Genomic DNA, 26597 nt, shown 5'->3' with positions numbered 1-26597 from the left:
TTTCTCATTGCTCTGGAGGCTGGAAGACTGAAATCAGGGTCGTGGCATGATTGGGTGAGGGCTCTGAGTCACCAACTTCTTATGGTATCTTCATGTGGTGGAAGGGGTCAAGGAGCTCTGTGAAATCTCTTTTATAAGAGTACTAATTCCACTTGTGAGGGTTCCATCCTCCCCTCCAAAGACCCCTTCCTCCTAACATGATCACTTTTGGGGGTTAGAACTTCAACATATGAATTTGCAGGGGAATACTAACATTCAGGCCACAGCAGTTGTCAATGCATAAAATCTTTCCACATATTAACTATGTAGTTTCCAGTTTGAGTCTTGAAAAACAGCAAAACAAATGTCTTTGTTAAAATATAGTTGAAAGCCAAAATCTCTTTAAACAAATAGTTAAATGTGTCAGAACAAGAAAAGGAAAATACATTCTTATTTTTACTTTTACTGATGATAAAAGCTATTCATATGCCTTATGGAAGATTTGGGAAATTCATAAAGAAGAAAGTTCAAAAAGGAAAAAAAAAATCCCAGAATCCCACCACCCAGAGATAACCATGCTAACATTTTGCATTATTTTCTTCCAGAATAATTTCTAGAAAACAAATTTCTATAGAGACAAATTGTACGGCAGACATTCTATATGGTAAATAAAATTGTAAGATTCCATTTGTTCATTTATTCATCCACTTGTTACTTTAATTCACCAGAAGTGCTGTAACAGACTATTCATCCATTTACTCACAAAGTACACTACCAGATTCAGCAGGTGCTCTAAGGTTAGTAAGACATGGATCTTTACAATCTAGTAGAAGTGTATTTAGTCAGGATTCTTCTGGATACACTTACCCAGAGAGCAGTTCAAATGTACTGGTTCACCAACTAGGAAGTCCAAGAACTGGTGCAAACTATTTCTATATAAGGGCTCCCCTTCTCTCCCTTATTTCTCAGTTTACTGGCCTCTGTCTGACTTCATTTTCAAACACATTCTCACCATGTGGTGGCAAGATGTCCCCTAACAGTTCCAGACTTGCCTTGTCATTAGAGTTCATACTCTTAGAGAAGGAAAGACCTACTCTCTCCCAGAGTTCACATGTCAAGACTGATGAAGTGACTCTGTTTAGCCCTGCCTGGGTGAACAGGCAATGAGGAGAGAGAGAGGGATTTCCATTATCAGTAAGACTTGGTCATACCCTGCCTGCTATTACCATTAACACCAAAATAATATGGGATCAGGAAAGGGCATTTCTCCAAAAAATAGAAGAATGCTGGTCAGACAAAGCAGCAGATGCCCAATAAAGATGGGGGGAAAAGGTGTGTATTCAAATATTTTGTTGAAAACCAGGTTATATGTAAACAGATAATCCAGGTTAATATGCGATTCAAATTGATTCTTGTTAAAAAGAGTAGAATGTACAATCTGAACCTCTTTTCAAACTTCAAAAACTTTTTCCTCCTGAAAACATGAAGCCAAGGTCCCTTGGGTGTTTCAAAAAGTCCTTACTAAATATGAGATTGTGAAGTAAATATATTTTGTGATGGTATGTAGATGTGGGTGGAGATAGGTTATACATCTTTAACTCCAATTAAAGGCAGATACTGCAATGTTAAAATTATAATAAAATAATAGTGAAAGTAGAAAAGAATGGTGGAAATTCGAGCAAAGTGGAGAAAAGCAAGGGCAAAGTAATCAAGCAGCAATCTCAGAACAGCAATCTGACACAGCAAATCTGGGTGATTTCAAGAGAAGCCTTTGGCAACCCCAAAAAAGGAAAGGAAACTAATTGAATGGTTATCCTGTCCAAAACAGTGTTAGATTCTCTCAAGTTAACACAAAGTAATCATTTCCAAACTAAAATAGAGAAGATGAAGTTCACATAGATTACTTAATTCACCCAAAGTCCATGAGAACTGAAGTTTTTATGAAGCCAAACAGCACTCTTTTTCCACTACCAAGGAGCCAACCAGGAAAGGACAGACTACATCAATAAAGGCCAACATTTCATTTCTGACAAAAAGAGAAATTAGTAAATGCCCACTAAAAGAACGCAAGGATTTAAATGATGAAGTCAGCCAAGAGTTTTGTTGTGAAGTCGTATTATAAAAGAACTTGCATTGTTGAAAGATCATGAAGGGCCTATACTCTGTAATCCCCTTGCCTATTTTGAAAATTAAGCAACTGTCTGAGCATGTGGACATAGTTTCTGTTCACTTTCCTCCTTCTTCACAATTTCTGTCTCCAGACCACGTAAAGCTCATCCTATCTCATTCTTGACTCCTCTTGCTCCTTCTGCCTGAAACACTTCCTTTTCTCCAGATGATATCATGGCTGCTCCTTCTCATCACTGAGAATTTATTTAACTCAAATGTCACCTCTACAGAACAACCTCTTTCTGCAACTATCTCTATTAAAATACTAACCCCATTCTCAGATAGCATTCAGTACATGAACTTGTTTTTTTTTTTTTTTTTTGGCTATGTTTGTTTAAGCTTCTACTGTCTCTTCCAAAGAGAACATAGGTTCCTCAAGGAACAGGATTTTGTCCACCCCTTTTCTCCAGCACTTAAATTATTCTTGCAACACAAAAAGCTCACACACACACACACACACAGAGTAATTAACTGAGTACAGGGACTGCAGGTGGTACAATCAGAGTACATTGTATCACTGGTAGGAAAAAGAAAAAAAAAAGTGTAAGAAAAGATAAAAGTAGTGGAATGGAGCCTGAAACGGAATTACAGTGCCTATCCCCTCAGAAACAAATGTTAACAAAACAATATGCAAACACATAGTACTTACTCATTCCAGACACTGTGCTAAGCATTTTACATGTATTAACTCGTTTTCACCCCTCAGAATAGGTTTATCACTCCTACTTTGCAGATGAGTAAAGTGAAGCACATAAGCTAACTAGGCCAGGGTCACGGAACTAGTCAAGGGCAGAGTCAGAATTAGAACCCAGATAGTTTGGAGTTCCTGCTTTTAACTACTTCTTTAGAGCTCCTCTAAAAAAAGCGGAGTGGTTGGCCGCGCAAGCATCCAGTTCTTCTATGCCCATAAAAATAAGTTTATCGGCTTAAAATAACTGGGGAGACTGGAAAAATAAACAAATTTTGTTTCAGCTGGTGGTGATTATAACACCGTTAGTTAAGAAGTGCTAATATTTATTCTCAATTCTTGTCAGCTTCTCAAGTCTACGAGATTTCACCTTCAGGCCGCAATAATACCCCACCTCACAGTCTTAAGTTTCTTCTCGTCCCTCCTCTCCACTTCGCCCGTTCATTCCAGTGTTTCTCCATTGAAAAATGCTCCAAACTCTACCTCTGCAGCTTTCTGGCTAAATCTCAACTTCCTCATCTGTATACAGTAACAATAATACCTGTCTAGTCTACCCCGCTATAACTGAATAAAGGGAAAAATGCGAAAGCCCTATACTGATTTTAATTTCTATAACTGATAACTGTGTTGGAGTCCTTTTCTACACTTTATGATAAAAGAAACAGACTCTTCCGCTCAGAAACCCGCCTCCTTAACTTACTGGCTTCTCCTAGTCAGTCCCTCTAGCGCCAACATTGCTTTGAGCTTGCGCACGCTAGCTCAGCCTTGGTCGCGGAGCTTTGATGACGTAAATTTCCTGCGCGTCAGAGCGAGCGGGGAGCGCGTGAAGGGGATCAAGTTCACTTTTCCTAGCGGATTCCGGTGCTAGGGTGTGTTGTGGTCCTACAGCATGAAGGAGACACCACTTTCAAACTGCGAGCGCCGTTTCCTACTCCGCGCCATCGAAGAGAAAAAGGTAAATGGTCCTGGGAACTTCGCGATGCGTGGGCGCTCTGGTCGCACCGCCGCTCGCAGCCTTCCGGTTTGAACGCGCACAACCCTCTCAGGCCCAGGAAGCCCCTAAAAGGAACCACCGGCGTGTTCACCCCATCCCTTAAGCATCCCCCCCCCCCCCAGTTGGGTTCAAAAAGCTGGAGTCACACCAGAAACTACGAGTGCTCGGGAACGTAGTTTCCACTTTTCCTATGGGGAGTGGTTAAGAATCCACCTATCTCCAAGTGTTTAGCCCTGGCGTAGAGTAGCTGCTCAGTAAATAATTGTTGAAGGAATAAAAGAATGAATGTTGTGCTTACAGCGGCTGGATGGCAGACAAACCTATGATTATAGGAACATCAAGATCTCATTTGGAACAGATTATGGGTGCTGTATTGTGGAACTTGGGAAAACAAGGTAACAAAGGATTCAAATTTGATAAAAACTCAATAGGGAGAAGTTTAAAAGAAACTTATTGACTCAGTTGCTCACAAAGCATCTAAGAATTCTGGACAGACTTAATTGTTTCTTTGCCAAAATAAGTGTATTTTCTTTAACGAGAGATTTTTAAAAAATTTTTAACCATGAATATATCTTTCATCCCGAGTATTGCATAGTTTTCTGATGTCTTTAGGTCATATATGTGGCCAGTAGTAATTGTCCTGAATTATTTTCTGCACCTCCCATTAAGTAGGCCTACTTTTCTCATTTGCCTGACGTAAGAATTAGGTTTTTTATTTATTTGAAAGCTGTGAGGATTGTTCAGATAATGGTGGCCAGCTATGCCATATGAAAACTCTTTAAAAATCGCAAGTTTTCATGCTGTCTTGTGTCAATAAAGCATGTTTTAGAAGCATGCTTTATAAACAACATGTTTTGTTTTCTAAACATGTTTGTTTTCTAAAACAAAAGCATGTTTTGTTTTAGAAAAAAGTAAAGATCGTGGATTTTAAAAAATCTGTGAAATAGTGTTGTAAGAAAAGAGATTTTTTTCTTGTCACTTTTTGTGTATGCCAGTATGTGTTTTATTTCTGTATATATTCTCTACTTTGTATGTAATTTCAGCCTCTAATGATACATCATACTGAATATGTTGTTAGAGTAAGATCAAAACTTAATTGGTATGTTTTAAATTTATATTTAATTGAAAAGGATATATATTTAGTTAACAGATTTGTGCTTTATTTTGCAGAGTTCTTGGACAGGTTTCCTGTGAACTTGTTTCTCCAAAGCTCAATAGGGCAACAGAAGGTATTCTTTTTTTTAACCTTGAACTATCTCAGATGGCTGCCCCAGCTTTTGAACCTGGCAGGTACTTAAATCATTTTTTTTTTTTTTTTAAAAGCTGCTTTTTAGCTAGAGGAGAACATAACAGCAGTGAGCTATTGTTTTAATGCCTGGTGTTATATTTCATGACATTAGCCCATTCCTATTTTCATAGGCAGTCAGATCTCTTGGTGAAGTTGAATCGACTCTTGGAAAGATGTCTAAGAAATTCGAAGTGTATAGACACTGAATCTCTCTGTGTTGTTGCTGGTGAAAAGGTGGGGATATGCCCAAAATTCTTAATCATAATCTTAGGTTGAGTATTGCTGATTAATGGATTCTTATATCTGTACTTGTACTCTCAGAGCTTCCGTTAATTCAGTTTTAGGCTGATTCACTTCACTGCAAATGTTCCTGAGTGCTACCCTAGAACTTTGTTATCTCTCTCTCTCAAGGGAAAATAAACATTGGTGAAAGTATCAACTTGGATGTGTGTTAAAATGTCTTATTCAAAGAACTTGTTTTTTCATATATTCTGTTTTATTCTGTTCTTTGAGTTGATAGAAGCAGGTAATGTGTTCTTTTTAAGAATGAGGAACTGAAGAACAGATTAAATCCTTCTTTTGTGTAGGTTTATTGACTTATAAGGGCTACACAGGGAGTTAGTGATAGACTGACATTGGAAATGTTACTCTCAATAAATTGTGCTGCATGATAATGTTTTAGAACTTTACTCTTGTTTAGGGTATTTTGACTATCTTTTTGACTCCAGAGAAGTCACTTTCTACATTATATCATTGAATATGATACTTCCTATTTGGATTACTTATAGGACTGTTGTCAAGTAAAACCCAAGAGTTTGTGGTTTTTAAGTTGGGATACAAAATAAAAATATATTTATGTTTGGGAAAATCTTATAATTGTGCAATGGTTCTACATATTTAGAGTGTATATTTAATTGTTGTCAGGTGACTCACAGAAAGGTAAACTATTGGTACTTCAGATGTTGACCTAGCTTAACATTTCTCTTAATACACATTTATTGATAAATAGAAGGAGTAACTGTATATTTTAACTGCAAGAGAAAAATTTGCACGCAGTGTTACTTTCCTTATGAATAGCCACTGGTTGTGATCAGTTAGGATTTATTTTTGTTTTAAACTTACATTTAGGTTTGGCAGATACGTGTGGACCTACATTTATTAAATCATGATGGGAATATTATTGATGCTGCCAGCATTGCTGCAATTGTAGCCTTGTGTCACTTCCGAAGACCCGATGTCTCTGTCCAAGGAGATGAAGTAACACTGGTGAGCTCCCATGATTCGAACCAGGCTTCTCCCTATGAATGAATGAATATCCTTGATGTTCAGGCAACTTTTATTAGTGAATTCTTTTTGTAGATGGTAATTAAGTGTGTTCTGAGATTTGTTGATAAGGCAAAAATGATAAATGGTCAAAATTGTCCCTGAAAACTCTTAAATCTCTTTTATTAAAGTGTCTGTCAATAAAAGCATACCCTATCTTGGTTTCCTAGAATAAAACCAGATAACTTAGGATTGAGCATTAGATGAAGTGGTTGGCTTATGTTTAGGAACCACATGTTAGAAATACATGGTTCTCAGCACATTGAGATACTTGTGCTTACTCTGGCAAAAGTCCTTCAGAAACAGCCAGAAGGCTTATTAAAACATATTGCTAGGCTCCACACTGAGAGTAGGGTAGCGATAGAACCTACAAATTTATACTTCTAACAAAGTTCTCAGGTGATACTGATGTTGCCAGAGGAAGGGCCACATTTTGAAAACTATTGACATGTACGCTTTACATTGCCTTTCTCTTGTGCTAAATATGTCAACTTCAATTTATATGAATTCATGTTTGAATAATTAAAGTACACTGTATAGTTTGTTTTAAAGTTGTGAAGGAAACATCAGATGCCCACATTTCTGGGCAGTCTTTCTTGTGCTGCTTTTAGGCATTAGATTAGAGTAGACTCTAAAGACTTAGAGGTAGAGACAAAGGTTTATTAATAATAGACATGTTCCTTTAGAAAAGGGAATTGGTGTAAGGAAGTAAGAGAGAGAGAGAGCAAATTTTAAAAATATTGTAGAGTTACTCCTGGTGGCAATGTAGAGTAGTAGTATGGTCACATTGGAAAAGTTTGGCAGTTTCTTAAAAGGCACAGCAATTCCATGCCTACGAATCTACTCAGGAGACATTTTCAGTCAAAGATTTCCGGGTGAATGTTCCATGGCAGCGTTACTCATAATAGCCACAATCCAAATGTTCATCAGCTGGTAAGTCGAAAAACATGTATCCATACAGTGGTATATCCATACAGTGGAATGGATATACATCCATACAGTGGAATGGTGTGGAGTGGCATACTGTTCAGCAGTAAAAAGGACCAAACTAGTGATACATATTGCAAGATAGATGAAATGTGCTAACTTCAAAGGAAGCAGACGTGAAATACAAATGCTTAGGGCTGGGAGTGGGAATGAGAAGTGATTGCAAATAGCCTCAAGGAGATTTGGGCGGGGGTGTATTGGAAAGGTCAAAAAACTGTATTGTGATAGTTACATAACTATAAATTACTACAAAATGAGTAGATACATACTTAGATGAGCGAGTTTTATGGTATTTATATCCCAGTAAAGCTTCTTGACGTATGCATAAAATTTTAAGGAACCCTGAGTGGCAAAGTCAAACAGGTAATTGTGAAAGAATTAATTTAGGTACTCAAGTAATGATTAAAGGAAGTATGTTTTTTACTTTAATATTTGATGTGCACGATATTTTTTATGTTTATAATTCAGTGACTAATTATTGAAGCTTTTATTTTCAAACAGTATACACCTGAAGAGCGAGATCCTGTACCGTTAAGCATCCATCACATGCCGATTTGTGTCAGTTTTGCCTTCTTCCAGCAAGGGTAAGTCTCATTCTTGTCATGGGCTGAAATTGTACATGCAGCTAGGAACTTTTTTGTTCTGTTCAAATGTGTTGTGGACAGATGAATAAACACCTCCTCTAATATTAAAGCACCTTAGGTTTTTTTTTTTCTTTCTTTGTAAGAGCATTAGTTGGCAAAGAGCTTTCTCAATAGAAGTGACAAATTCTTCTGTAATGAAGAGATTTCACAACACTTTTCATAGGATACTTATAAACTTCCTGTAGTGTGGGTGCTAGAGGTGTACAGGTGTTAATCGAATTGTGTTAGGTTCTAATTCAGGAAAGTAGAGTGAGAATTCCTGTGGATTAATGAAAGATAGGACTTTGGAGCATATTAGAGGAGGAAGTCATAAGGTGGAATGGTTCACAAATGGGATAAGTCTAGTTTTCTTCAGCTCTCTAGTAGTTTCTTCACAATTCACTAATTCTTCCTACAAAAGAAAAACCAAGTCATAGGTCCATGTAGCAGTACCTTTACTTAAATCTCTTCTGAAACAAAGGGAGATATAAATAAGATATTTTAACAATTTTATGAATAAAAACTAGGGAAGCTTTCAACTTCTAGTCATTATAGTGTAGAATTTCATTAGTGGGAAATAGACCAGCACTGTCCAGTAGAAATACAGCATGAGCAATATATGTAATTTAAAATTTTCTAGTAACCACATTAAAAGTAAAAAGAAACAGAGAAAATTGATTTTGATATGTATTTTCTCTTATATGTAAAATGTTGTCTTAGTATATAGTGTAAAAATTATTCATCAGATATTGTATATTCTTTTATTTCTACTAAATCTTTGACGTCTGTATTTTTCACATATATATATCAGCCACATGTGTCTAGAGGCCAACATTGGACAATGTAGAAATAGTATTCTTTTAATGATCCATTAGCAGAACCTAGGAGAACTTCAGAATCTAGGACACACTAGGGGACTTTCCAAATTAACAAAATAATGTAGTTTTTATTGATGAGAAATAAGTCATTTAATGAAAGTGATAGCACTAGGTTTAGATTGTGTACTATTTAAAGAAAACTAATATGAACTTAAGTGATTTTACTGTAATAGCTAGTGATAGCCCCTCAGCATTTATTTTGTCCATAAAAACTATAATTCTCATCTCTTTTCCCATTAAAGTGATTCACATCCATAGGCTTAGACCTTTACTCTGTTGACTTTTATTAATGCTATCTTTTAAAAATATTCACTATCTTAAAATTGATAAGCATTTAGCCTCGGATTTAATCAGGTCCAATTAACATTCATTTCAGTACATATTTATTGGTGGATCCCAATGAACGGGAAGAACGTGTAATGGATGGCCTGCTGGTGATTGCCATGAACAAGCATCGAGAGATTTGTACTATCCAGTCCAGTGGTGGGATAATGCTGCTGAAAGATCAAGTTAGTGCTTTGATTAATGTTCTTTTAAGAATAGGTTTCTTCTTTTTAGAAGTTTTTTCTTGTTTTTGTTTTATTTTGCTTTTTCTTGTTTTATTAACTAAAAAACCATCAAGGATAGTCATCAAGGATATTTTTAGTGATTCTAGGGTATGTTAGCATCTGATTTCAATATTATTACATTGTGTTGACTGGTGACTACAATGTATCCTTTCCAGTGAGAAAAGAGATTCATCTTCTTATTCCAAAAAAAAAAAAAGTGTCAAAAGGGTAGAAATTAGGTACTCTCAGAAGTTGGGTTTTCAATAAGCAGTAGTTCACAAATCTAGCTACTTATCGGATTCAACTGAAGGCTTCTAGAAAATAGATTGAAATATAGCATATAGCACAGATGGGGAAAAGAGACTGCTTTAGTTGAAATTTCAGTTCTGCCTTATACTAACTGACCTTTTGCAGATGATTTCATATCTTTGTGCCTTGGCTTCTTTATCTGTAAAATGGAATAAAAACAGGAATAAAGTTGTTAGGACTATAAGGGACTATAAGGGTATATACATGGGTATATTGCACTGTATAGTATATATTAAATGTGCAATGTTAGTTTCTATGACCAGTATTATGGCCATTACCAGATCCCTATTTCCAGAGATTCTGATCCATTAGGTCCCTGAGGCCTGGAATCTCTGCTTTATAATTTCCCAAGAGATACTGCAGCCATGTTTTGAACTGTTTTGGGTCACTCATAAGAATGGTAGTTAGTGCATCCCTGAGTATATAATGTATATCTGTGGCCTTTTCAGTGGTATCTTTTACACTGTCAGAGAAGTTTTTGAGTCTCTTTTCTTAATGTGATATTCCTTCAGGTATTTTAAAACAAGTCTCACATTTTGCATTAATTTGTGTTTACATTGTATTTTCATATTTGAAAAGGTCAAGCTTATATTTTAAAGGTAGAAAAACTATTCTCACATTTATAGTTTTGTTGGAGAAAGCTGTGTGGTTATCTTTAAATAACAGAATGTACTTTTATAAATAGGTTTTGAGATGTAGTAAAATAGCTGGTGTCAAAGTACTGGAAATTACAGAGCTAATACAGAAGGCTTTGGAGAATGACCGGAAAGTAAGGTAAGTTTAATTCCTTTTAGCCCTAAATGGTCTTTTTATTTTTAACAGATTTTTCTGTTAAGGACTTTCTTGCATAAGAGTAACCAAATAATTTTCACACTCCCATTTTTCCTTACCTGTTAATCTAAGTTGAATATATGGAAGTGTTCTATTGTATTCCAGTTTAAATATAATCTGTATTGAGAAGCCACATAATATTTTTCTTTAAAAAAAAAATCATTTTGGGGACACCTGGGTGGCTTAGTTGATTAAGCACCTCCCATCAGCTCAGGTCATGGTCCCAGGATCCTGGGATCGAGCCCTGCATTGGGCTCCCTGTTTAGTGGGGAGTTTGCTTCCACCTCTGCCCCTCCCCTCTGCTCATGCTTTCTCTCTGGCTCACTCCCTATTTCAGATAAATGAATAAAATCTTTCTTTTTTTTTTTTTTTTAAGATTTATTTATTTATTTGTCAGAGAGACAGAGAGAGTACAGGCAGGCAGAGTGGCAGGCAGAGGCAGAGGGAGAAGCAGGCTCCCCGCGGAGCAAGGAGCCATTATGTGGGACTCGATCCTATGACGCTGGGATCATGACCCAAGCCGAAGGCAGCCGCTTAACTGACTGAGCCACCCAGGCATCCCTAAATAAATAAAATCTTTAAAAAAACCCCAAAACAAAACATTTTCTTAGAAAAAAGAAAATCTAGTTGCTCATTTAACAGAAGCAACACAAACGGGGGTTGGTTCTCTGCTTCTTCCATAACGCACCACTCCAGTGTCTTCTGTGATGTGGGAGGTAATATCTACTTGATAGGACAGGTTTGAGGATAAGAGAATAATATACTTAAAGCACTTAGCGCTTGCCTGGTGCATGTTTCAGTAAATTACAGTAACTTTTTTATTTCTCTTGATAAGCATAGTAAATTGGTGAGGTTAAGTTGGTGAGCTTTTTTCTCAATGTTTCTCCTTCATCAAAAGGATAAAATGGTTAACTTTTCCCTTCCTGTTTTCTCTTCCACCTTTTATTCCCCCTTCATCCCTCCCCACCTCCAAATAAAAAACCCACACAGGAAAGAAGGTGGAAAATACGGCTTTGCAGAGTCTATAGCAAGTCAAAGAATCACAGCATTTAAAATGGAAAAGGCCCCTATTGATACCTCTGATGTAGAAGAGAAAGCAGAAGAAATTATTGCTGAAGCTGAACCTCCTTTAGAAGTGTATCTTTATTGGATGTTTTTTTTCAGTAACAGCATGATTCATAACACTTTCGGCATTATTAAGATTATGTGAAGGGTGTACATACTGGTTTGTTTTCTGAATCACTGCTTTGGTAGAGAAAACATTGAAGATACAAGACAGTGATTAGTCTTATTGTGTCTGATAAAATTCTTCAGCTATCCTACAAAAACTGGAAATTTTCTATCTTACTGGCCAATATACAGCATTTTTCTTTGGAAAATTGTTCCTTAATCTCAGTCAAGCACTTTCTATCTATCTATATCTATCTATATATCTATCTAATCTCAGTTAAGCACTTTATATCTTTTACACATTTTCTTGGAAGTTAATTCATTCATCCATTCACCATATTTATTACTGCAACTGTTGAGAGCCAGTATGTCTCCATACTTATATTGTTTCCATAAAATCTTACCTGAGTTAACATTGTTTTCTTGTTGTTCAGCCACCCATAGCGTAGCTATTAGTGCAATTTTTTTGCACAAACTTGATGCACTCTTCAGTCTTAAAACTTTTTCTCTCATCTTTTTCAACACTGCACCAAATGGCAGTATTTTTGTTACTCATAGTTTCCTTAACTTGTTAAGTGTTTCTAATCCTGTGCTTTGGACTCCTGGAACTGCCCAAATTGGAGAGGGAGTAGAGAACTCCTGGGGTGATCTTGAAGACTCTGAGAAGGAAGAGGAAGATGAAGATGGCACTGATGAAGCAATCATTCTTGATAGTATAAAAATGGACACTGGAGTAGAAGTCTCCAATATTGGAAGTCAAGGTAGGTAACACTATTTATGGCTTTTATGTAATTACATATATATACATAATACATCTACCTTCCTTTTTTCGGGATCTTATTTTATATTCCTCTAAAAGAGAGGCTAAATATTTTGTGGCTTTAATTTCAGTTAAACTGTTGATGCTAATTACAGAATTCCAATTCTTTTCTAAAAGAACATGCTTTGTGAAGTAATAGTACTCTGGTATATAGTGGCATTTTAGTTAAAATTTTTTTTTCCTTTATATGTATAAAAGAAAATATGTGGACCAGTTTTAAAGGTATGAGTTCCTTAAGTTCATTCCTCCATGCCATTTTTTCTTTGTAGTGTCTAGATTCAAACATAAAAAGCCCGTATCATAACATACATTAGAGCTGTCCAAATGGAACTGTTTGTAATGTTAGAAATATTCTTTGCATATACTGTTTAATAAATATAATAGCCACTAGCCACAGGCAGATATGGAACATTTGAAATGTGGTTTGTGACAGAAGAATTGGATTCCAAATTTTAATTTTAGTTAATATAAAAATAAATAGCTATATATGGCTGTTATTAGAGCAGCATTAGAACATACAGAACTCTATAATCACCTGGAATAATGGTAGTCCTAGGTGTTCCTTGCATCCTGAAAGCTGTAGAACTAGAAAAAATTGTTTTTAACCTGTGGGTATTTTTACTGTCCAGAAAACCAAATTCTTACTTGGCCCAATATAGTCATGAATTGGGTTTTTCAAACCTAAACCATACAAAGATCGATGTAGCAAGTAGGCTGGCAGAGAACTAAAGGGTATATTTACTAAATCTGGCTGAAAAAAATAGTGAAAGTGAAGTACCTGTTTAGGTACGTAATGTACATACCTGCCTACCTTCAAGGAATGAGATTAATTACTATAAATATTACTGAGAGCCTGCTGGGATTTTTTGTAAGGGGGAAAAAATTGCCTATTGATCGGGAGCTTTCCTAGTGGTTACTTCTGTTTGGTATTATTTTTTTAGACCGTGTTCCATGTATTTATTTACTATATATTTATACCAATATAAGCTTAAACACAGGGACTGTGAATCAGTCTTTAGAATTTTTTCATGTCATCAGCCACATTTTTAAATGCTATTTAGAATTCTAGCTTTGACCAATAACTAGGTTGGCTTAATAATATTCCCTTATTGATAAATGTTACCATTTTTTTATAGTGCTACAGTAAAGCATCTTAGCATATGCCTCTTTATAGATTTGTGAAATATTTTTCTAAGATTAGTAAGATTAATAGCTAAACATTCAATTACTGCTTTGAAGAGTAATATTTTCAACTGAATAATGAAAATGGACCTAAGATAATTGGGAGGATAAAGCAGGTAAAGCCTTTCTAAAGCACATGAATACGAGAAACAAATTGAAAACTCAAAGATTGATATGCCACCTGGGAAAAGGGTTAATTCACACTTTATATAATCATTAACTAAGGCTCAGAAGAAAAACTGGCAAAAGATACAAAGTAATTGTCAGGTACAAATGGCCAGTAACATATTTCATGAGCAACCTTACTAATAATAAAGGAAATAAATTCAAAGCAAAAAGCGATGTTTTCTCACTACTATATCAGACAGTATTAAAAATTAGGGCACGTGGCTGGTTCAGGTTAAGTGCGTGACTCTTGACTTTTGCTCAGGTCATGATCTCAGGGTCATGGTATCAAGCCCTAGTTAGGGCTCCATGCTCAATGTGGAGGCTGCTTGTCCCTCTCCCTGTTTGTGCTCTTTTTCTCTCCCTCTCAAACAAAATCTTAAAAACAAAACAAACCACCATTGGCAAGGGTGCATAGGAAAATGAGTTTTTAATAAAAATTGAAAGAGTATTTTGGGTGGATTTGGCAAAATATTTTTTAAAATGCATATACCTCTTGACCCAGTAATTCTCCTTCTAGGTAATTTCCTTCCAGTGTTGTTTATAATAGGGAAAAGCTGTATAGACTTTCCCCCCCTATTATGACATGTACAAAATGGTCATATAATTACAGAATTCTTAGGAAATAAAGTATGTGTTATTTTTCAGAGCTCCAGGGAGTTACTTCAGGGAAGGAGAAAACAAGTAGTTCTGTAAGCCTCTACTCAAGAGTAGTTGGGACTGTTTGTATGGAAATAGAATTTTAGAACTGCTTACATAAACCCATGTAGAAATTTTCCAAGAGATTATACTTATATTGTTTCCTCAACATTTTCTTAAAGATGCCCCTATAGTACTCTCAGACAGTGAAGAAGAAGAAATGATCATTTTAGAACCAGACAAGAACCCAAAGAAAATAAGGTAACAAAGTTATGGTTTATTTCAAATGTACACACACAACTCAAGACTTATCTGGTTTTATTCTCATCTTACCCTACTCTAAACAAAGACACACACACACACACACACACACACACTCTTTTTTTTTTTTTTTTTTGAAATCCAGCTCTTCTTGGTTTCTTCAAACTGAGATTTAACAACAGGATCTAATTCTATAAAACTGTATAGATGGCCTTTTAAGGTCACAACTATTCTTAGTTGGCAAATGTTATATATTCTCCTGGGGGAAAAACAAAACAAAACAAAAGTCTCCTGTTTTGGTAGTCCAGACTTCGAATGAGCAAAATGGTGTAAGTATGGTAAACCATCCATTGTTTATCGGCTTTATAGTGCTAATACTGTTAGTAAACTTTATTTTATTCACAGAACACAGACCATCAGTGCAAAACAAGAAGCACCAAGTAAAAAGCCAGTGAGAAAAAGAAAAAAGAAGAGAGCTGCTAATTGAAGCTCATATAGTTGTATATTTGTGTATAGAACTATTAAAAGGATATTTATTCAGTGCTCATAACTTGAGTATTTTTCTATTCACAAATCCATTATAAAATCTAGTTGATTCTTTATATGATTTTTTACATTGTGCTTTAAAATAAACCTCTGAACAACTTAGCGGGTTTTAAATAATTGTCACTTCAGTAAAGTGGAAAAGTTGATGAGAATGAAACAGCATTTTCATAGTGTGTACAAAGGGCTGAAAAATTCTCAGGATCATCACAACTGATAAATAAGTACAGATTTATTTCACATATGCTTAGATTATGCTCAAGTCACCAAATTGATCCAGTTCCTTGCTCAAACTTTTATCTGTTTTCCTAAAACTATTTTTCAATTTCAGGAGAAGCCTTCCCAGTTCCCTTCTACAGTAAAACAAAATAATTCTTCAAGGTGATATCATAAAGTCAAATCAGATTTGACTTGCAAAAACCAAATTTTCCAAATCCATTTATTAGTTCTTATTCTTACTGTGATGACAGCTGGCATTATTAATACTTTAACAAAACCACTTAAAATTAGCCAAATATCTAAGATAGTTACATGTACAAAAGATATACAAATTAAAACCATTTAAAAAGTAATAGATACCATAATTTGTACTTGACCATAACACTATTCAGAAATGATTGTAAAATTAAAACCTTACAAAAACTGTACACCATATACTTTGAATGATTTACATTTTAGAAAACAAAAGCAGTCTTTCACTGTTACACATTTAGTGTCTCTGGTGGGTTGAGGAGAGAAACACCATGATACCTGTAAGTAGGAAAAAAACTCAGTAAATATTCATTGGGTAAAGATCATGGAATACAGAAATGCTATTTCTAGTCTGATTGAAATTAATGGTTATAGAATCCTTGGTCCACAAAACATGCAAGCATGCCCCGTTCTCCCCTTTTCTCCCTCAAATGCAAGACATAAAGCATAACTACAACCTACTCAAAACACCTGGCTACAAGGAGCCTGTGCCTATTTTGTGAATCCTTTGATAAAGTTAAAATGTCAAGGATCTCAATCATGTGGTGGCCTGAAAAAGCAAGCTTCTTTAATATCTATTAATGTTAATTCTTACTTTGAACTTTTATATTTTTCTCTTATTGACTGTTGTGCATGCTGTGGTGCTCTGAGGTAGGTCTGGTGAAGGTCCATGAGACAAGGCTTAAGACTTTCCAAGGTATATCCAGTCTTTTGAACTAAAGATTCAGGCTGCAGAGAAGGGAGTAGAAAACCACTGAGTTTTGTTTTTAGCAACAGACACTAAATACAGTGAATTAGTATTGGCATTAAACTTGAGTTTTGTTAAATTTCAAGACTTAACACCTCCAACTAGCATATCTTCCAGATTTCTCAAGCCCTTATTCCATCTTTTATGCTGACTTTGATCAGTTTTTACTACTTTCCCTGCCAACAGCAGGTCTTATGGTCCTATTTCTTCAAGCACACCTTTCAAACCCAAGAATAACAAAGCTTTCTACCTAACAAGCAAACGTATGTTACTAAACAGGACACTTTAAACAGCATAGATTTTTTGAACGTTTTTTTCCCCAGGTAGGTACCTCTAGCAACACTTGTATAGAAGTTATCTAACTTGTATAGAAGTTATCTAACTTACCTGGCAGAAATAAAATTTTAAGTTGCAAGACAGATGTGTGAGGACATGGTGATACATACCCAGCTCTGTCCTGTGACTGTGTAGAGTGCTAAATGAAAAGCTGCTGCAGCTATAACTGATGGCAGGTACTTTAGATAGGGGTCAGCATCTATGAGACTTAATTCTCCCAAAAACTGGAATGAAAGAGCAAATATACTTTTTGATCACAAGAGCTCTAGGATTCATGCCTCAAAATTTCCCCTTCTGCCCAAATATGTTCCTGTCTTTAAGACTGGCTCTATGGCAGGGCACCTGGGTAACTCAGTTGGTTAAATGTCTGCCTTCGGCTCTGGACATGATCCCAGGGTTCTGGGATCAAGCCTCACATCGGGATCCCTGCTTAGTGGGGAGTCTGCTTCTCCCTTCCTCTCTGTGCTCTCTCTTTCTCAAAGAAACAAAATCTTTAAAAGGTTGGCTCTATGGCAGCCAAAGGAAAAAAAACTCCCATAACCTTATCTGTCCTCATCCTATACTTTTTCCTCTTCCAATAATTTTTAAAACTCTTCTGGCTACCATTTCTTAGACTTCATCCTCATACCATTTTCCTTAGTATTTCCCAATTCATGTTATCTTCTGCCAGTGGTAGGCTCTCTTTATACTGCAACACTAATTTGTCCCCAAAACACTAAATCCCTTGACCAAAGCTATATAGTTAAGCTGTGTGACCTAAGACTCTTCATTCAACAAATGTAAAGAACTTACCATTGCTAAACTTTCAACTTTGCAGTTGGCAGAATGCTGGTGCAGAAAGTATTGAGTAAGAAACTGATTTACTGTTGGTGCAGCTAGATCAAAAGCAAGTACTTTCAAAACCAGGTGCTCCATTCTCAGGACCTGTTTCTTGGTATAGGTATCATCTGTAATGTACACAAACTCTGCTACTTCTGGGGGGTATATTTCTTCAAACTTTCTACAATGAAAAAAGTTGTAAGTAATCAGTCCTTCCAAAAAGAGAAGCAAGCTGTTTATCTAATTCTGAAATCCCTTTAGCATGAAATATGTCCAAAACCTACACTCCGCCAATTGCTGTTTGCCCTAGTACTTGACCATTTCCAGCAGAGCTAGATAAATGCTAACTAAAAGACCCAAATCCATTCAGGACTTGGTATTTTTCCCCAATGCAGTCAAAAGATCTAAGAAGCAAGAGAGTTCCAAGATGGGAATAATGCCAGAGTTTATTACCACATAACTGAAAATTTAGGAAGTTCTTAGTAAAATAAACATTTTTAGTTTTTTAATATATCTAATTTCCATGGGAGAAGATAAATTCTTTAAATTTATTTTAACAAATTAATTAAAAAGTAATTTAATACATATTTTTTAATAAAGATTTTATGCCAGAAAGGCACTTTTTGAGGGAAGGAACCACACTTTCAAACTTGGTAATCTACTCCTAGTTTATTAAAATGTAGCCAGTCTCTCATCTTCATTCAAGAAGGTCCCCTGGAATCTAGAACTGGGAAGATTAATATCCTAAATTAGTTTCACACACTGTTTCATATTGCTACCCCTAAAATTGTCTCTGACTTTCTGCCTTATGTTTTTTATTAAAATGCTACAATCTTAAAAATCACAACTTCTTCCCTACACAGAAAGGTATCAATCACTTAATCCAACAAACCAAGCTGAACTTACGAGGCCAACAGCATAGCAGCAGTGCCCACAAGCTGAAGTTTTCCTCTCAACACAGACATTGATGAAAGGAACCTATCAATGTAGTTCACAGCCAAGTGCAGGGTCTCATTCTGTAGTTTATATTCTTCTCCTACTTCAACTAACCAGTCCACAAGGATAGCCCTCATACTGTTAGTGATGTCTGGCTGTTTCTTCATGTAACCCACTTTAGGCTTACATTTTACCTGTTGAGAAAGTTACTTAGTATAATGTTAAAATTGCAATTAGATTATTCTACCATTAACAAAGATGCTACATATCAGAAACACAAGTATAACATTACAATAATTCACTAGCAGTTAAAGAACTTAAAAACATCCTCTCAGTTTCATTTTGCCACAATGAATAAACAATAGTATAAAAGCTGGATTCTAAGAGCTCTTACCTCCATTTCCCTAAGGTATGTGTGAATATCCTCATGGTAGTCTGGGACTTCATTGACACTCAATGGCTTTTCATCTTCTAATACAATTGAAATATCCATAGTATGCGGTGACTCTGGGAGAATATAAAAGTATGATTAAGTTCATTGTTTAATTTTCTAATTAATGTAATGGCCAAAACTGATTGCCCTTGTAAAGTGTCCCATACAAAAGCATTTCTTTCATCCAGCTAAAAAGGGCGGCTTCTGACAAAGTACATAGAATATTTCACTCTGGCTTTAGTACCTCTGTACACTTGGTTTTAATCAACAAGAGAAAATACTAATAGGCCATTAAAAAGAAAGTGCATTTGAAAATGTATTATGTTAAAGTATGATTCATATTCCATGAGGGAGAAGAGGAGATACCACAGTGATCCTATGAAGACAGTTAAAATCCAAGTTTTGTGATATTATGTACTATTTACCCCAAGAGTTTGCAGACCACAAAGTCTGATAAATTCAGAGTACAATGCAGCAATAACTAGGAGGGATAAAGTGTCAATGAGAATTAGTTTTGTTATGAGCTGTTCCAACAAATTAGTACTACAATCAACAAGTGTTCCATGTTTTATCATTTTAAATGACCCTTTGAGGCAAGGAATATCATTCATTACTCTTTTCACTTCAAGGTTCATTTGAGGTTAAAACTTCTTACAAATTTTCAATAAAAATAGAAAAATTACTTTATTTCTAAAGGACTTTCCTGCTACTCCCAGACCACTTCCCACAAAAGAACTAAAACCTAAATGAGACTGAACTTAATGAGTTATCAGTGACTCGACAGATCTATGGTAAAGAAGTTGCACAAACTGCTGACCTTTCTTTATAGCAGCTACTTTATATGTGATTAACTGCAAACAGCCATAATTGAACTCCTGACTCACAGGATAGTGTCCCTCTCTGGTAGCAGACTAGATTTACAGAAAATTTTAAAGCCAGAAGAGACATCAGATATCACAATATTGAAAGGTATATCCTATTCAAATATTCTCTGAAGTGATATGTACAAAGTGAGTTTTATCAGTACAACTGAATTCTATTCTCCCAAGTAAGGAAGGTGTATGAGATCTACTTAAACTGATGTGATTGGTAGTATACCGGTAAGGGAGGAGCACCCAATTAGGATTTATAAGTCACTAGGTTGTATTAGCTGTGAGATCGGAGGTAAGTCACACACTTTCTAAACTTTGTTACATTAAAGCAATTTCATTAAGTAGTAAGGATCAGGGAAGATAATGTCTTAAAATGCAAAATATCATTAATTCAGCCTATTTAATAATTATGATTATATTGATTTGATAGATGTTCTTTAAAACTTACCAAAACTACCATCCATTGGGTAATCAAGAGGTACCAGTGGTTTTCTTGGTCCAGGTAAAGTAATAGCTGAATTAAAAGCCAGTACATTTTCATGTTCTGTTTTTTTAGATTCAGCTGGCCTCTTCTGAGTCTCTTGTTCTGCTTCATCCACATGAATGGTAAATGCAGGCTGTTTACTGTTTGCTTTCCAGGGAGGAACAGTGACATGTTCATCATTTACAGGAAGATCCTTAAGAGGTGCAACCTAAAAAGAAAGAAATATCTGGCTTTGAGTCCATTAAATGGAGTTTTGCTTTCTTCCCCTTAGGGGTCTGTTTCTGTTTTCATTACCAAATACTCTCAGGAGGTTCAACTACCTGGGACAAAATCTAGGCAGTAAAGTTTGAGTGGCTGAAGAAAGGGATGTTCAAATTCTGTACAGGCATTCCTACATAAGTTATAGAAAGAATCACACTAAGTGACATTATGTAAAACTAAACAAGGCTACAAGATGAGGGGAATGGCAGGCTGAAAGTTGACAAGTTTAGGAGAGCCGGCTAAGAGGTGTTGGTTCATCACTTTCGCCCCAGGGTGGAGCAACAGAGCAAATCCGGTAAAATGGCGGAATTTACTAAAAGCAAAATATTTTTTATACCCTTTCCTAAAATAGAGGTAATCTTAACCATATGGAAAGCAGGAAGGGGGTCCAGATCCCAGGGCAGTGCCTAGTGTTTAAAGCGGCAAGAAAAGCGCGGACACACGTAGGGGTTGGTTTGACCTTATCTATAGAAAAATATCCCCAAAAAAGAGCAGATAAGCAGCAAAACACAGCGCGACGACGAGAGTAATGGGAGAGAAGCTGTAAGTGGCATCGCACATGCCAGAAAACTGGGGACCAAGGCGATTCTAGACCCAGGCCTCCCTCAAAAAGGCTCGGAAGTTACCTTCTCTCCACGCTCCTCGGCCTGCTAAACCTCGTGCAAAACTCCCGCTCCGCCCTCCCTCCCGCAGACATCGCTCATTTCTTTACCCGTCGTGTTTTGGGCCTCTGCTGCGGCGCTGGAACGCGCGGGTTCCCGGCCTTCAGTACCGCCAGCCCCGCCCGGGTCCGTGGCTGCTGGGCGGGCGCCGCCTTCTCAGGGTTGATGTTCTCCTGGTCCTCTTGGAGCGCCGTATGCTGCAATGTTAGCAGCGATGAGCCCGCCTCGCCGGCCGCAGGACCGGGCTCGGAGCTGCCCAACATCACTGCTCCCGGGGTTGCGGCGGGATCAGCCTGCGGCGCCAAGCAGCGTGTACTCCGTCCGGCCGACCCCGCCGAGAAACGCTCCAATCGTAGCCAGCCGCCACAGCCTGGGCCAGCCTGCTCGCTCGGGATCGCGCAGTTCCGAAGAGGTTGCGAAAGGCGTAGGCAGGAACTCTCAGGCGTGGAAGGCTAAAGACGCCCCCAAGATGTAGCGAGCAGCCCGCCGGAGCGGCGGCTGTTCGTGCAGTTCAAGTATCCCGCGACTATTGAAATGGGCCAATGGGGAGGCCGATGCCCGTGACGTCAGTCACGGCGACACGGTCGCAGGCGAATGAAGGCCGCCGCGAAGGCTACAGAGCAGGGGCGGAGAAGTGCCGAACGGCGGCGGGAGGAAAAACGCCTGCGCCGGCCGAAGAGGCGGGGCCTGAGTTTCTGGTGACTTTAACCTGGGCTGCTAGCTGATCCCTGGAGTCTGGGAAAGGGCTGTCTCTAGAATAAACTTAGTTAAACTTCAGCAATTGCTAGTGGGCCGCCCCAGCTTAACGTTAGCCCTGGGACCTTCAGTGAGCTTAACTGGTTTCCAAAGCTATAAAATCTGACCCAGCCACTAACTGGCCTGGTAGTCTTGCTCTGGTTATTCAAGGTCTCTGATTCTTAGTTTTATCTATTAATTGAGAGTAAAAATATCTACATGTCATATGACTGTCACGATTATATAATGTGCACAAATCATTAACACGCTGCTCACGTAGTAACTGATACTCAAATTTATAAAGTCATCTTTTCATTTCATTTGGTGTTTCTTCAGTCATGCCTTGGAACTTCCCTAATGAAGATGCAATTAGGGAAGATGCCACCTTGAACCTCCGTTGATATATATATATTAATGTATATATATGTATAATGTATATATGTAGGTACTGTATATATATGTAATATACTATAAGAAATGCAACTAAGCAGTCAACTGATTTTGATGCTTCCTTCCCCAAGCTGTGGCAACCAACAATAAGCACCCAGTGAAATTCTAGTGACCTAGATAGAATTATTTATTCCATTTAGCAACGACATTTGTTTAAATATAATAAAACAATATGACATTATTAAAATAAAACTCAGTGATATATCCCTTTAACAAATTTTCAAATTTAATATATGAGGTTTGCATATAATAAATATAATGGTATGTAATTAAGAAACATTATTGTTTTCTGACATTCATGTGTGCCCTTGAAAACATAACTATATAATCTTTATGCCATTTTAAAACAACCTTTAAATACACTATTCCCCTGAATATGAAAAAACATGAATTATGATTAATGAATAAAACTTCTGTAGCTTTAAAGTCTTATTTCCTCCATACATGATAAAACGGAAATCAGTGGATACAAGTGCAGGAAAATCTAAGAGGCCATCATTATCTCTGCACTCTTCACATGTAGTACATTTGTACAGTTCTACTGGTTACAGGACAGCAAGTGAGGATCCTTTCAATCTGTGCAAGCTCTGCTCATTTCCCTGGCCACAATTCATAGCACTGAACCAACTCAAGCATTCCGCAAACTGAGCTTGGGTCAAGAAACATTACCTAGCAAGACTGAAATCAGTTGCAAATCAATCTCAACCCTAGAAAAAATAATTGATAAGTTATTTCCACTGGTTAACAACATATACAGTAACAAGGACACAAACCAGGCACCAGAATTTGGGATGTGGTCCAGGCTTTACAAAATAATAACAATGTCCACTTAATCACTTAACCTCATAGAGAATCAGTTTTCTTATATGATTGACAAAATAACAATATATATTATGAATATCAGATGAAGTAATGAATTTAAATAATTCTGAACACTATAAAACAGTTAATATATGTGTGTATACCTTGTTAAATATTTGAATATATTTTTATTTTCCAAACATTTCTCAATTTAAAAGTTAAAACATCCATTTACAAAAAATTCATTAAAATTCCTTATAATCATTCCACTTGTTTTAAAATAAAAATTCTATTTATTTTTAAAAAGCTCCATTTCTCAAAATAGAACTAAAAGAAGTCATATCCTAAAGTCTTAAATGATATTAAAAAGCATCTGAAATAAAAGTATGTACAGTTAGCTTGTGCCATAATTCTGTTTTAACATATTTCATTTAAAAAGACTTCTCTGGAACTTTACCTTGTTTCTATTTCATGCAGCATCAAAGAAAGCAATCAATGCATTTTGGTCATAATTGTCCAGAATCTCCAGTAAAAGAGGTACTTTGGTTTTTACATTGGTGCCTTTGAACTTGAACTTATCTATGAAAAGATCAGTGATCATGCCTATAAAGAAAAATGTTAATTTCCTGTCATTCATTAGTTCTAATTAATAACACAGTACTTAATGAAAGTGAGTGATTACTTGAGAATCTATTTCTAAGCACTCATCACTGCATTATTTAACATACAAACCCTGAAGGTATACTTTTTTTTTTTTTTTAAGATTTTATTTATTTATTTGAGAGAGAGAGAGAGAGACAGAGTGAGAGAGCATGAGAGGGGAGCTCAGAGGGAGAAGCAGACTTCCCATTGAGCTGGGAGTCCGATGTGGGACTCAATCCCAGGACTCTGGGATCATGACCTGAGCTGAAGGCAGAGGCTTAACCAACTGAGCCACCCAGGGACCCTAGATACTTTTTTTTTTAAAAACATTTTATTTATTTATTTGAGAGAAACAGAGCATAGAGGAAGAATGTGAGGGAGAGAAGCAGACTCCCCCCAGTGAGCAGGGAGCCCAATGCAGGGCTGGATCCCAAGATCCTGACATCATGACCTGAGTCAAAGACAGACTTTCAACCAACAGCCACCGAGACACTCCAGGTATTTATACTTATAAAAAATATTTGTTTGGGGGGATTTTAGGGCAGGTTTCCAAAACATTAATCGCTTAGTAATTGCTTAAAAGTTACTAAACTCCGACAATTAACTGCTGACCAGTTTTGAATTGCTATTGGTATATATAACATCACAATGAGGGGTTTATTTTTCTCACCAAGCTGATCATTTTGACAGTGTAGAAAGATTTTTTTTTTTAAGATTTTATTGATTTGGGAGTGAACATCAGGGTGGTAGTGGGAGAGGGAGAAGCAGACTCCCCACCAAGCTGGGAGCCCTACTCAGGGCTTGATCCCAGGACCCCAAGTTCATGACCTCAGTTGAAAGCAGATGCTTAACATACTGAGCTACCCAGGTTCCCCAACAGATTCTGTTCTTAACTTCTATTTGAGTTAAAAATATTCCATCAATATGTTAACCATTCTTGGGATTTATCCAAGACATGTTTCAGAATTTTTCATATTTTAGATAGATAATGAAAGGGATATACCATATATGGCATAATATCCAAGGGGAATGACTGGGAACATCTGATAACAAAACATGATAGTGTTTCTGCAACAAAATATATGGGTGAATATTCACACTAAGTGGAATGAAAATTACTATAAATAACCTGATGTCAGTTTAAGTGGAGTTTTGTCATTAAATTATTAGTTCAGATAAAGTCAAATTTCCTGCCAAATGATTTATGAAGTTTTAGTTTTCAAAGCTTCCTGGGTTTTAGAACTGGTGATAATAAAAAACCACCCATCTTCTAAGTTATTATAAGGATAAAAGATCAAAGGGGCACCTCCATGGCTCATTCTGTTAAGCTTAAGCATATGCCTTTGGCTTGGGTCACGATCCCAGGAGGATCCCAGGAGGCTGGGATTGAGTCCCGCATTGGACTCCTTGCTTGGTGGGGAGCCTACTTCTCCCTCTCCCTCTGCCTGCTGCTTCCCCTGCTTGTGCCCTCTTTCTTGCTATCTCTCTGTCAAATGAATAAAAATCTTAAAAATATTTTCATATAAATAAATAAGTATATTATAAATAAATTCATTAGGCAAGCTCAAAGATCAACATGGATTGATGATACCAAGTGACTCTACTGAAGATTCTGCATAGTGCAAAAAGCAAGCATTTTGGGGTGAGCAAGTTCTAAAGCAGGCTTTGCCACTACCTTTGTGACAACAAGCCTTTAATGTCAGATTTCAGTTAAAAAATGTGAAAAATGAAGATAATCCCATCTACCTTGCAGAGCTATTGTAAGGATTAAGTATCTGATTAATGAAGATGTTATAAAAAATAGGAAATAAATAAGCTTAGTTTACATAAAGATCACAAAAAAGTTTTCCTTATGCTGTTCCATCCTTTCTCTTTCTCTCCCTTCCTGCATACTTCCCTCTTGCTCTCAAAGTTTTTTAGATAATTTGTTTAACACCCAACTTGTCAGCACCAAAGCAAAACAAGCTTTCCTAAATTCACAGCACATATATATCCTTTATTATATTTTGCCTAAAAAATATTAAATGCTGCTTTTTGATATTTCATAATATCAATAGAACCTACAAATTATTTGTGTGAAATATGGCCTATATTTTATTGCTTCATAGGTTATATTCATTTCACACTAGATGACTTCATATACAGAGATTAATTTACTGTATTATGTTTATGTCACTTAATTTTTCCTTTCATTTTTTCTATTTTTTTAAAAAATTTATTTTTCGGAGAAAGAGAGCACAAGGAGGGGGCGTGGCAGACAAGGAGAGAAGCAGGCTGCCTGCTGAGCAAGGAGCCTGATGCAGGGACTTGATTCCAGAACTCTGGGATCATGACCTGATCCCAAGGCAAATACTTAACTGACTGAGTCACCCAGGTGTCCCTTTTATTTTTTCAAGTAAAAATATTAAATATTAAAACAAATTTGACAAAATAGGTGATGCATAAATTGGTTTTCACTGGTTCATGATTGCTGTAACTTTGCTTATCTTTCTACCTAGCTTCTCTAACAGGATCCTTCATAAATAACCAGTAGAAAATAAATATGGCAAA

The 26597-nt window shown here is 36.5% G+C and overlaps 3 protein-coding genes across 3 annotated transcripts in view; 1 reads left to right on the top strand and 2 right to left on the bottom strand.

Annotated features, from left to right (window-relative positions):
* Positions 1-3624: 3624 nt before the first annotated feature.
* Positions 3625-15404, top strand: EXOSC9 (exosome component 9). The gene is made up of 12 exons (XM_044224080.1): positions 3625-3791; positions 4131-4225; positions 5001-5120; positions 5250-5352; positions 6247-6384; positions 7930-8012; positions 9306-9438; positions 10472-10560; positions 11608-11754; positions 12364-12548; positions 14776-14854; positions 15260-15404. The coding sequence occupies exons 1-12, from the start codon at positions 3726-3728 to the stop codon at positions 15339-15341; spliced, it is 1320 nt and encodes a 439-aa protein (XP_044080015.1). The 5' UTR covers positions 3625-3725; the 3' UTR covers positions 15342-15404.
* A 207-nt stretch (positions 15405-15611) lies between these two features.
* Positions 15612-21968, bottom strand: CCNA2 (cyclin A2). The gene is made up of 8 exons (XM_044224081.1): positions 21470-21968; positions 20461-20704; positions 19102-19214; positions 18678-18901; positions 17745-17952; positions 17063-17176; positions 16464-16597; positions 15612-16147 (listed from the first exon to the last, which is right to left on the bottom strand). Exons 1-8 carry the CDS (start codon positions 21680-21682, stop codon positions 16099-16101), a joined length of 1299 nt encoding a protein of 432 aa, XP_044080016.1. The 5' UTR covers positions 21683-21968; the 3' UTR covers positions 15612-16098.
* A 1678-nt stretch (positions 21969-23646) lies between these two features.
* Positions 23647-26597, bottom strand: part of BBS7 (Bardet-Biedl syndrome 7) — a 43249-nt gene continuing 40298 nt past the window's right edge. The window contains exon 19 of the mRNA XM_044224079.1: positions 23647-24008. Coding sequence (XP_044080014.1) covers positions 23875-24008 — 134 coding nt within the window. The 3' untranslated portion in view covers positions 23647-23874. The remainder of the gene's footprint in view (positions 24009-26597) is intronic.

This window comes from Neovison vison, chromosome 11 (genome assembly GCF_020171115.1).
Source record: "Neovison vison isolate M4711 chromosome 11, ASM_NN_V1, whole genome shotgun sequence".
Lineage (NCBI taxonomy): Eukaryota > Metazoa > Chordata > Mammalia > Carnivora > Mustelidae > Neogale > Neogale vison.
The sequence above is the reverse complement of the archived record's forward strand: the minus strand, read 5'-3'. Positions and strand labels throughout refer to the sequence as shown.